Consider the following 11,995-nt stretch of genomic DNA (forward strand, 5'->3'; position numbering starts at 1 on the left):
CGGTTGTCTTTCCTTGCGACTACTTTTTGCTACCTCTATGCCTATCCTTGCTGCTATTAGCTCTAGTACTGTGCTTATTATCCGTTGTCACTGCATAAGTATTCGACCAGGAATAATTACCGTGGAGTAGGGTAGTTCATGGTGGTTACTACCAGATAGGCTGATGTTTCTACGTGATGGGAACTGTAGAAACTGTCACATCATTGCGACATGACGACTGCCAATCCTGTTCGACCTTAGCAATGCATTGATACTTCTTGGGAGAAAGGACTAATCTCCACAAACCATCGGAATGTAGATTCCAAATCGTCCCGGAATTCACATCCCGATTGACATTCGTACTGTTGATCATCGTCGACATTGATGTCTGACTCGAACGTGATGAACATAAACAATGGGCAACATGCACCTATTCCAAACTCGGCAGCATCAATCATCCCTCAACATCGCTTTTCAATTATGGCGCCTAAAAGACTTCAGCTGGGGATTGTTGGCCTCGGCCGCATGGGCAAACGTCATGCCTTAAACTTTCTGACTCGAGCGTCGAGGTCACAAATTGTTGCAGCATGGGCCTTCGACGAGAATGAAGCTGAATGGGGTCGTAAGGAACTTGGACCTCATGGAGCTCAAATTTATACCGACTACGATATCTTTCTGCGACATGCTGGCCTTGAAGCTGTCGTCATTGCGACTGTCGTTGGAGCACATGCCGAGCAGGCTATCAAGGCCATTGAACAAGATAAGCATGTCTTGTGCGAAAAGCCGTTGAGTACCAACCCGGATATTGTCGGTTTCCCCCTCCCGTCCTTTTGGTTGTCGCAGCATCCCGAAAGCGTAGTTGATGCTAATGATAGTTTATATTAGTCACGATCAGTTGTCGATGCTGCGAGCAGAAAACCTCACTTGAAGGTCATGTGTGCGTTCTCGCGTCGTTTCGATGCTTCTTATAGAAAAGCGTGGGATCGAGTCAACTCAGGGACCATCGGCGACGCTGTTGTTTTCAGGTCACAGACCTGTGACATGCTCAACCCAACTGGATTCTTCCTCCCTTACGTCAAAGCGAGCGGCGGCGTCTTTCTAGATCTCAGCATTCACGACATCGACTTGTGCCTGTGGTTCCTCGGTGTCAGCCAGAATCTCGTGGTCAAGAGTGTTTCGGCCAGTGGCGTGTGCGCTGTTCATCCAGAACTCGCCGAGCTTGGGGATGTCGACAACGGCGTTGGAATCGTGGAATTCTGGGGCGGCAAGATTGCCCAATTCTTCGTTTCTCGCGTCATGGCATCCGGCCAACACGACATGTCTGAAATCATTGGCACCAAGGGCAAAATTGTGGTCAATCGCCAGCCGAGCGACTCACTGGTAGAGATGCACGAAGCTGGAGGCATTCGACGCGAACTGCCAACAGATTACTACGGGAGATTCGAGCAAGCTTTTGTTACCGAGGCGAACGAGTTCACTGCTGCGTGCCTTGATGATAAGCCTTTGCCGTTTGCCCTATCTGGTGCGGCACAGGCGGTGGATATTGCTGTGGCTTTACGGGACAGTCTCACGACGGGACTGAAGATCCATTTCGATGAGACAGGGTGCCGCAAGGCTTAGTGTTGTGTCTTCCAAAAAGGTATTCAAGATAGCTTATCAAATCTCAATTGCAGAGTGCTATCACATGAAGACAGCGTATTATACGAGTGATTGTTGAAAAAGACGCATAAAGTTGAAGAAGGGTAAACATTCACAACCGCTGAAAGCCCAATTGGTCGCCGTAAAATTACAAGAGGGTGAAAACTGCTCCCCGGCTGGGTTGGAGGGAAATCGAAGTCTGATAGAACAGGCCCTTGTCACAAGCCGGGGATCGTCTGCACTCAATTCTATCTACCCTTAACCCTGACATCCACAGGTGTGGTCATCTCGCGTTGTCGCTGTGGTTAGGTTCACAACGTCTATTGGCCCCTGCTGTTACCATTAATGACTCCAGAGTACGCTCTTGATGGTTTATGAATCAAGTCTTCTTGAATTGTGGCTGGCGAGTCTCATGCGGCTCTTGCTCAACTATAAATTGCAGGTTATTCTTTCCTTTCACATTGGACATACGCCCAGTACCTTAGGTAAAGATAGCATGACTGAAATTATGTGTCGATTAATGTTCCCGAAGAAGACAGCGAAGGCTGCTAAGGCAGCTGAGCGCATCCGACTAATGTCATTCATAGCTTTCATTCGATTCTCGAGTAACTGTAACGATGTTCCTTCTGCCGCTTTCAGTGCACAATTACATTTGAACAAATCATTGCTCCATCTATATCCAATTGACCAGAAGAATCAATACCTTGGTGGCACGTCAGACACAACGCCACAAAATTCCTCTTGCGACCAAGTGCTCCAAAGCCCACTCACTAATTTGGCTCTTTTCCCGCCCTTTTGGACGGCTTTAAGCTTGGGCTGAACATGACGTCAAACTAGTTTACAAGACTGTACCAGAAAAATCAAAGTACGCCTTCAATTACTAAAATCAATGGTCACCGGAATTCATAACCCGGGTTATTTTAGTCAGCCCAGGACCTCAAAGTTTGCATGTTCGTCATGTATAAAGTTGAACTTCGTCTTGGGCATATCAACAGGTTCTGGTATAGATCGTTACATTCGAGAATCACCAGAGAAGCATATTTTGAACATTTCGAAATGGCGCATGCACTGATCCTCGGGGCTTCCGGAATCTCGGGCTGGTCCCTCATGAACCAGGCCCGCGACTATCCCACCCCCACAACATTTTCGCGCATTACCGGAACCACCAACCGCCCTTTCACGCTGGAGCAGGCAGGATTGCCGTCGGATCCTCGTCTGAAGATTGCGTCCGGAATCGATTTCACCAAGTCAGTTGAGGAAGTTGCTCGCTCGATGAAGGAGAAGATTCCCGACGTCAACACCGTATCTCACGTGTTTTTCACGGGTATGTCTGGTTGCACTGCAGGTTCACAGAAACGAGATTCAAACGTGCTAATTTTGATATAGCATACATTCAGACCAACGATTTTGAGAGCTTGAAAGTGAAGAACACCAACCTCTTGGAAGTTGCTGTCCGAGCCATTGAGCAGGTTTCGCCTAGTTTCAAGACCATCATTCTCCAGACCGGAGGGAAAGGGTAAGAATATCAAGCGATTAAACTCAAATCACTCAGCTAACAACTGAAAGATATGGTCTCGAGTTTCCCAAGGAAGTCGGAATCAAAGCGCCATTGCGGGAAAACATGCCTCGCATCCCGGAACCCTGGGCTGGCAAGATCTTTTACTACACCCAGTACGACATGCTTAAGAGACTCTCAGAGGGTAAGCAATGGACGTTTTCTGAGATTCGTCCGGATGGTATCGTGGGATTTGCGCCCACTGTCAACCCGATGAACATGGGCCAAGGCATCGGCCTGTATCTGAGCGTTTACCGAGCTGTCAAGGGCGCTGGTGCAACAGTCCCCTTCCCTGGCCACGAGCACGGCTATCACTCTACGCACTCCGATACCTTTCAAGATATCCTTTCAAAGATGGAGATTCACGCAGCCTTGAACACAGACAAGTGCGGCGACGGTGGTGTCTTCAACATCGCCGATGGAAAGACGGTGTCGTGGTCACAGGTGTGGCCCGGACTGTGCTCTCATTTCGGACTCGTTGGCACTGGCCCTGTGGCAAACTCGACCAAAATGGAGGACTTTGTCAAGGGACATCGTGATGCGTGGTCGGCGCTGGCCAAAGAGCACGGCCTGAATGAGAAGCTTATCGACCAACAGGGCTGGGGTCATACCCACTTCATGTTGGTCGATTTCGACTTCGATCGGCAGTATGATCTGTCGCGGTCTCGCAAGGTCGGTTTCTCAGAGGAGATCGACACTGTCCAGGGTTACATTGAATCGTGGGAGCGGATGCGCGCTGCTAAGCAGCTTCCCCCCGTGTAGATATACTCAGTCAGGCATGATTCTGATATCAACCAGAACCATTCAAAATTGAAACCGACTCACACTGAAAATGGCATTTTTGCTTGAGCTATGCACCTGAATTTGTGAAGACTAGATATTTATTATATAAGTATATGAAGAGCCACTTTCGCAAGTGTTCTTAAGTCGTCGTCGTTGAGAACGTTGTAAACGTATCAAGGAATCCACAATAAATTGCCACATGGCTTAATTAGGCCCTATATATTATCTGTTGAAGCTGCATTGAGCCGAAATTCCCTGCTACAGTAAGTACGCGCGGTGTTGACATAAGATACTGCGGCTTTGACACATACAACTCGACCTGTCCTTCTTTAAAATTCCACCAGTCGCCAACACGAAAATCTCTTGCAATGCTTTATGCTGCGAACTATGTTAATTCTACCTTATATCATCTTTGACTGGTTCAATTCTGGCTGGCATTGATGCCAAGTCACACAGAGGTGCTTGTTCACGATGACATCAATGCCGAAAGAGGATTTCGCCTCAGAATCAACGCCCATTCATTGGTGGCCTGCTGATGACACAAAAGCACTGATGTAAATCACGCAATTCAAGCCGCGATGCTACTATCCCACCGGCAAGGCGCAATCAATGTGCTGCTTCTGGAAGAAAAAAAGCCCCATTTCATTCGTTCGGGCAGGGCCCGTGGTACTCAAATTTGACTACAGCACTTGGCGAACGATTACCAAGTTTCCTCACTGATGAGCTTCTCATTCAGTCGGAATTGACGGGGCGATTTCGATGGAATTGCCAACAACGCTATAAATACTGAGTTAGTTACACAATTTGTAGGGATTTCCACATGCCTTTTGTATGTGCTTGGGTGCGAGGTGAGCGACTCAGAGTTAGTGTTAGGCGAGAGATTCCCGACATACCTAATCTAATATGGAGAGAGGAGCTTTTCCAACGTGGTATTTCGGTAATTGAGACTCCAGGATCGTCTATTTGCGGAAGCGTTTTCTCCGGAGTTGCCATCCTAGGAACCTCACTCCTCATTGAGTGGTGCAGGGAAGCTTCATGATCTACCGGGGACAAGGGTATGTGATTGGGGGATTTCTGATTTGACCGCTCCTCAAGAATCGGAAAATTGCCGTCACTTGGCTTCCTACTTACTTGCGACTTGTTGCTGGCTTGTTGGCCATCCTCCAATTTGCGGCAATCGCTGGGGTTTCTGGGTCAAAGGGGGAAATTATAAAATGTTTATTAAGTCCAAGTCCAGGTAGGAGCGATCGTTCCTCACTCGGAGATCGGCAGCGTCAGATCAGAATTTCAAAATGGCACCGTTTCAAGCTGTCCCCGTTGCGTTCTTGGCCATATTAAGCGGCGTGGCTGCCCGCGATATTTTTGTGTCTCCCTCCGGCACCGGCACCGGCAGCCAAACGGCTCCGTACGGGTCTATTCAGTCGGCAGTCAACGCCGCGGCGGCCGGCGACACCATCTATCTCCGTCAAGGAACCTATGCTCCTTCTGCCAACATTCAGGTTGGCAAGAGCGGAACCGCCACATGGCCCATATCTGTCCGTCCATACCAGAATGAGAAGGTCATCATTGATGGCGAGAACATGCCCGGGTAAGATGAGCTGGACATATGCAGCAATGCAGTGCTAACCGTTATCAGAACACCGAAGGCATTGAATGAGGCACTGCCGAACTCTGAGCGGGGTATCTTTCATATCCAGAATGCCAATTACTGGGTATTCCGTGATTTGGAGTAAGACTTCCGGATTCCTTCGTTGATCCTGTTTCTAAACATCAAACTACTAGGTTGATCAACGGTCCATACGGCATCTACGCTCGAGATGCATCGCACAACTACTACGACGGTCTATCGACCCACGATAACTACGAGACTGGTTTCCAGCTCGAGGGCGCCTCTTCCAACAACACAGTTCTCAACCTCGACTCGTACCGCAACCGCGACCCTCGAAAGAACGGCGAGAGCGCCGATGGCTTCGCCTGCAAGTCCGGCTCCGGCACAGGCAACGTGCTTCGCAACGCCCGCCTCTGGGACAACGTCGACGACGGCCTGGATCTGTTCATGTTCGGTTCCCCCGTCACGCTGGAGGAGGTCTACTCTTGGGGCAACGGCTACAACCGCTGGGGCTTCAGCCCCTTCGAGGGCGACGGCAACGGTTTCAAGCTCGGCATCACGGACAACCCGCCGGCGAACCACATCATCCGCAACTCCATCGCGTTCAACAACTTCAAGAAGGGTTTCATTGACAATGGCAACCCGGGCTCTCTGACTTTCGAGCGCAACACGGCATGGAACAACGGCGATACCGGGTTCGTGATGCGCAGCTCCTCGTCCAAGATGACTGGCAACATTGCTGCGGTCAACGTCGGTAGTGCGCAAGTCAGCCTTGTTAGCTCTGTCAGCGCTTCCGGAAACTCGTGGAACTCTGGCAGTTGGTCCAACAGCTCCTTCACGAGCGTCGATGCGTCTGTCTTGAAGGGGCCTCGAGGCTCGGACAAGAAGGTTCAGGGCAGCAACTTCCTGATTCCGAAGTCAGGTCAGGCCATCGGTGCGACCACGCTGCAAGAAGTTTAAGCAAGCTCGTTGGACTACACTTTGTCCCTCATTCAGATGAGAGAAATTCTACTGTAAATATTGCATTGGTACATACAAGCCCTCATAGGTCAAGGCATATACCGTTCTTGTCCCATCTTGCCCGCACGCTGTGTCGAACATCTGTTTCTTTGAATCAATTTTTAGGTTTCCAATGGTACTTGTGTCTGTCGTTGGTCCTAGTGACTGGAGGCTCATAGTTTAGTACTTCTCATGTACAAGGAGATCGGAGGCATCTCATTCTTGATCGCATATGAACATGAAACGCACTGAACCATGAGCCTCAACTCACTAATTTCAGTGTCTAGTAAGGACACCAAGCCAAAACTCCTTGGTGCGTCTCTTAAGCAGAACGACCTAGTGGGTTTATCACATTTTAAATGAGGCATTTGACCGTATGACGGCCGGAGACAACTTGAATTTGCTATACCAAATCAACTCGTCAATCGTATTTCACAAGTCAAGGAATTCACATATTAATCGTATGGACTATATACCAAATCAACCAGATATTTATGCCAGGTCATTCCAATTCTCCGTGCTGAAGTCAGGCCAGTACAAACCCTGCAAGTCATCATAGAATGAAGCCTCCAAGAACTGCAAATCGAGCACCGGCTGTGCCAGTAGTTCTTCCAGTGAAGGTTCTGTAAGCGCCATGCCAGCGGTTGTGTGAGCCGGCAGTAGGGGAGCTGGCCCGATCTGTGCCGTGCCCGCCGGCCGCACCGCATCATCATTGAAGCCCGAGGTTTGGTTCGGGAAATCCAGTCCAACTCCCATCCGTTTGGCATAGACCTTATCAACGTCAGCCTTCATCACGTCGACGTGATGACAGTACTCCTGCGCGGCAAAGTTTCCGGCGTCCCGCAACTGTGAAAGGAATCTTGCTGCTTCCTCAAAAGCTTCCCTGTCGCTCCTGCTCTCGGGCCCATCCAGCAAGCTTGAGGCTGCTAGGATAGTAAGAGCCGAGAAAAGATATTGCGTGTAAAAATAGTCGAAGGTAGCGAAGGACCCATCGATCCAGGAGTCTGTTAGCAGACGAATAGAGTGGCGTGCACAACGCACACAGGCTTCTGATAGTGTGATGGCGCTCGCAGGTACCTGCGATTCAGTCACAGGATATGATGAGGGCCATGAGGCAACTTGAGTCCGTAGAATGTGAAGTAAGATAGGACGAGTGGCCAAGATGGCACACTGAGACCAGTTAGATAAGATAATTCATTCATGCGGAAATGTTACGTGTTGGGGAGAGACGAAGACTTACCTGATTGAAAGAAAGATGAAGTGAGATGGGCTTTGGGCCCGTTTGGGATTCCGGATTGTCGATTTGCAAGTGAGTAGGTAAGTCTTCAACCCAGGCTCGAAGGTCTTTGAGAGCCTGTTGTACTCTGGTGGACAATGTAGCCTCACCCTGATTTCTCTGGCCATAGATTGAGCGGACAGTCTTGGTGACAAGAGCTGCCAGTCGGAGACTGGCTATGTGGTAAGATGTGTCATCGAAGTCGGCAGCAAAGGTCTGCCCGACGACCGGCTCTGAGGGAAGATCAACTCCGATGTCACTGTCCTGAATAGCGCTCGGATGACCAAGCTTAGACGCCCAAATGCGATCAAAGACATAAGTCGTCCAGAACAATCGTTTCCTATGCTCTCGCAAGTCTGGATCACGAAGCTGAGATTCTGGGATGTTGAGGTGTAGTCCCATCACGATAGCCATACGCATTGCGGTTCCGGACATGACGAAAGCACTGTATCTGCGATTGAGAGCCAGGGAGTAAAATGACTGCAACGGTTAGAATCCACGGTGTACTGACTAAGTTTTCACGTACAATAAGGAGCATAATCTCGATGGAGTCTGTTCCGGGCCGCTCGTCGAGCACGCCAAGTATCCTGGAGGCTTTCGCGAAGTAGGGCATGCCAGGGAAGTCCTTTTCAGATGGGATGGACCGCGTCGAGTACAGTTCACCAATTGCGAACAGCGCCCACAACTTCGATCGAAGCATCAAGTCCCCCCATGACGGATTGTGAATACTCTGTTCCAGGTTCTCCATGATGGAGCTCCGGCGCACGACATGATAGCGCCGGCTCACGTACTTGAGAGCGACCTCGACGAGAAAACGAGAACGAGATGGCGTCGGCCAAGTGATATCCGACTTGACGAGGCTCATCAGCTCTCTGTCCGGGGCGTAGTTGAGCCTCAGTATGTGTTTTGGCTGTGGCGAATTGGGGTCTGTGATGACCTGACGAAAACGGGTTGTGAAAGCCGCGTCGGCGACTTCGCCGATGAGGATAGGCGTGCGGAAGACGTTGGCGTTGATGAACCAGGGTCTCACTTCGAGGGTCGCGGCTTCTGAGGGTTCCTCAGTGTCACTGACTCCTCTCCCAGAGGACGGCGTGTTCGCTCTGTTGCCGGTATGGCTGATGCTGCTCTGAGTCGCAACATCGTCTCGCGTGGAGCCAGACACACTTTGCGCATTCTGACTTTTGAGACGGCGAATCTCATCCAAGAGCCCGTCTATGTAGCTTTTTAATTGTGAGCGGGAATTGAACTGTAATTCGTAATGTGGAGAAACAAGTGGTGAGAAGCCTTTTTTACCTTTGCCTGACCTTGACTTGCCTATTTCGTCGCGGATAAGTACATTCGGTGCCTTTCCCTGCGTGCCGACAGTTTTGACAAGGCTGCTCTCCTGAGCACTTCACTTTCCTTGAATGACAGCGTCGGCATCTATGATTTCTGTTAGTAAGAATAAGAAGATATTGTTTGCGGGAACGAGCGTACGCCGTCGACTTGATGGGTGGCAGGGGACCATCAGTCAAGGGGCTTCTGCTCCCAACATCCGTACTGGGCGGGGTTCTGTTGCATGCTGCCATGGGTGGTTGGAGAAGGACATTCGACAGAATGCCGACGGAGAGGAAAGATTTCTTGATTCAATTCGGCATGTTTCTGTGAGATATCACAGTTCTCGTTGTGATTCAGTAAGATCGTCTCGAAGTCTTGATGTGTCAGAGAGGGCCACTTGCACCGGGGACGGCGAAATGACAAGACGCCGATAGGGCGGGCCGGCAAGTTTGGGTTAGTCAGAATATCTGACCCGAAAGGGGAAGACGGCTCTGCTCCCCGTGTGCTCGGCAGTGGCCCGTGCTTGTGTCTCCGGTCTCGTCGGCTTTTTGACACCTTTGCCGAGATGAGTCATCCGAGAGGTTGTGAACCGTTTCAACAATTATCTGTTGCGCGGTTGAGAACAATTTGTTTTGAACACGCAGTTGTCATGAGCAGCAAAAACATGAGCGGCGATGGAAATAGTACGCATTCTGATTCAGTATGCCAAAACCAGCAAGAAGAAGTCCCATGGCATTCAACACTGCTACCCGGGTTCCTTCAATGTCCGGCAAACAAGCTTGCCAATCTTGCATGTGCATCCCAGATAATTCTCGTGTAGAATTTTCTCCCATCTTTGAGAGGGTCGATTCGCATCGAAAGTCGCCTTGTCGCGGTCGGACCAACCGTCTCGCCATTGATCCATCGTCCATGATCCGTTCTTCTCAATGAGTCGGTCCACATTCCACGACGTTCCAGAATCAAAGTTGCAGCTAACGACGGACGTCCCGCTGGCGATATCCCGCATTGCCTGCGGGAATTCGTCGAATATAAACCAACTTTCGTTATCCCCTCTCACGTACCTACAGACTTGCCGCATCTGCCCCCAGGACAGGGCAGGCAGAGATTCCCGCTTCATCGATTCAATTATGGCCATTTGCCAAGCGGCATCGCGGTGCATAACCGTTTGAAATATTTCGGAGCAAACGGAGTCACCCTCGAAAACCAACTTGAAAGAGCCTGGCGGCATTCCGCCGGGCCCAAGCGCTAAAGCTTCCATAATCCAAACCGCAACGCCGTAAGATATGTCGTCGGCACATAAGGCTGTCTTCGGGTATGGAAAGTGATCAAGAGAATCACTTCTCGATTGGAATGCTGTTCTCCACATACTAACCCTTCGCTCTATCCGTAGATGAGGGTTTTCTTGGCAAAAAGGAATCAGGCCAAGTGCGTGGCACTCGGTGTTCGATACGGCTGCTCGATCCTCGTTCAGGACAATGCTTCTGACACTCGCGCGGTCTTCTCTGGACAAGGATCGCAGGAATCGAATGGCTACAGCAGCGGCTGAGTAGTGATATTTCTTATTCTTGTCCTGATCTCGATGCGCGTGTTGTTCGTCGTCCATGATGCTCTTCATTTCCTCAACGAACTCTGAAGTGGGAATGGCCCAGGGTTCGGGGATGTGTTTCAGGAGCTGCTTGAAGGGAAGTTTTGGGTGTGTAGATCTATTCTTTGAAAGTTTGGCGAACTTCTTGGGGAATCGGCGTCTCCGTTTAGCAACTGCTCTCAAAGCGAAGCGAACAAATTCGCGGTAAGTCGATGGTGTCTCACCGCACGATCTTCTTGATAGTAGACCCCACAGTCCATCGAATTCGGGATCGTCTCTGATAAGATCCAAGAGTGGCTTGAACTGCGGATACGCATTCGTGATGGTTTCGGCGATATCGTCTTTGTAACACGTTGTAGCCCACTGATAGAGTTTGCCGATCAGGTGATTGTCCAGATTGTCCATCAAACGCCCAAAGTGGCAAGCATTCAATCGCTCGCCATCTGAGTAGAACGTGGAAAAAGTAAGGGTGTTGGCAGCCAGGATCACGCCCTTCATTTCTTTGGCAACAAGCTTGCACGTGAGCATGAAAGCAAGGTCAAATGAGACCGGCCTCTCATCAGCGCGCTTCAACTTGTTGTTGTGGGGGTTGAGGATGTATCCGCCATCAACGATGGCATACTGGATGTAGATGAGGTCTCGCAGTTCGCGAGGGAAAACAAAAAAATCCAACATTGCTTTTGTTGGAATAGTTGGATGGTTGGTGCAATGATTGAGTTGGAGGACGTTATGACGGAGAAGGGTGAGTTAGTAGTGGAGGGGAAGAGGGGTTTGCCGTGTGTTTTAAACTGGCGGACGGGCACAAGCAGTCGCAATCAAAATTTAGTAAACAAGAACAAGGACACACTTTTGTTGAGGCTTTTGTGTGAGTCAAAATCAGAAAAACTCAATACTAAAACTAACGTCATGAATGCGAATATTTTAGCAAGAAAGATGAGTATTAGTCACACATTGCCGTACCTCAAGGTAGCTTGCTTAATTGATATGCAATAGGCGATGCGGCGGAAGATTTCACACTGGTTTGAGCTCATACTTGCCACGAGTCTCTCTGATGTTTCAATGCAAGCCTTCCTCAAAGTATTAAGGGCGTTCTTCACTTGTGTTCTCTCGGTCATTTCTGGCTTTCCCATCAGTTGTTCAGTAAAACCATGAATCCTGTTGTGGTTGTCTCTCTCACCCCACGTTCCCTTCTTTCTTTTTTCGAGGTTTGGCGGAGTTCGTGTGGATAGAAGGCTTGCAGACGCCTTCTGGTAC

The 11,995-nt window shown here is 49.8% G+C and overlaps 4 protein-coding genes across 4 annotated transcripts; 3 read left to right on the forward strand and 1 right to left on the reverse strand.

Moving 5' to 3' along the window:
• Positions 1–459: 459 nt before the first annotated feature.
• CkaCkLH20_04080 (myo-inositol 2-dehydrogenase) lies at positions 460–1,599 on the forward strand (the record flags this gene model as incomplete). The annotated part of the gene is made up of 2 exons (XM_038886799.1): positions 460–786; positions 865–1,599. The coding sequence occupies 2 exons, from the start codon at positions 460–462 to the stop codon at positions 1,597–1,599; spliced, it is 1,062 nt and encodes a 353-aa protein (XP_038748049.1).
• A 1,074-nt stretch (positions 1,600–2,673) lies between these two features.
• On the forward strand, positions 2,674–3,934 carry CkaCkLH20_04081 (sirq protein; the record flags this gene model as incomplete). The annotated part of the gene is made up of 3 exons (XM_038886800.1): positions 2,674–2,941; positions 3,004–3,133; positions 3,184–3,934. The coding sequence occupies 3 exons, from the start codon at positions 2,674–2,676 to the stop codon at positions 3,932–3,934; spliced, it is 1,149 nt and encodes a 382-aa protein (XP_038748050.1).
• Positions 3,935–5,247: 1,313 nt separating this feature from the next.
• Positions 5,248–6,524, forward strand: CkaCkLH20_04082 (pectate lyase; the record flags this gene model as incomplete). The annotated part of the gene is made up of 3 exons (XM_038886801.1): positions 5,248–5,543; positions 5,592–5,684; positions 5,738–6,524. 3 exons carry the CDS (start codon positions 5,248–5,250, stop codon positions 6,522–6,524), a joined length of 1,176 nt encoding a protein of 391 aa, XP_038748051.1.
• A 531-nt stretch (positions 6,525–7,055) lies between these two features.
• Positions 7,056–11,416, reverse strand: CkaCkLH20_04083 (C6 transcription factor; the record flags this gene model as incomplete). The annotated part of the gene is made up of 4 exons (XM_038886802.1): positions 7,056–7,409; positions 7,804–8,319; positions 8,366–8,965; positions 10,529–11,416. 4 exons carry the CDS (start codon positions 11,414–11,416, stop codon positions 7,056–7,058), a joined length of 2,358 nt encoding a protein of 785 aa, XP_038748052.1.
• Between the last annotated feature and the right edge of the window lie 579 nt (positions 11,417–11,995).

This window comes from Colletotrichum karsti (genome assembly GCF_011947395.1).
Source record: "Colletotrichum karsti strain CkLH20 chromosome Unknown Scaffold10, whole genome shotgun sequence".
Taxonomy (NCBI): domain Eukaryota; kingdom Fungi; phylum Ascomycota; class Sordariomycetes; order Glomerellales; family Glomerellaceae; genus Colletotrichum; species Colletotrichum karsti.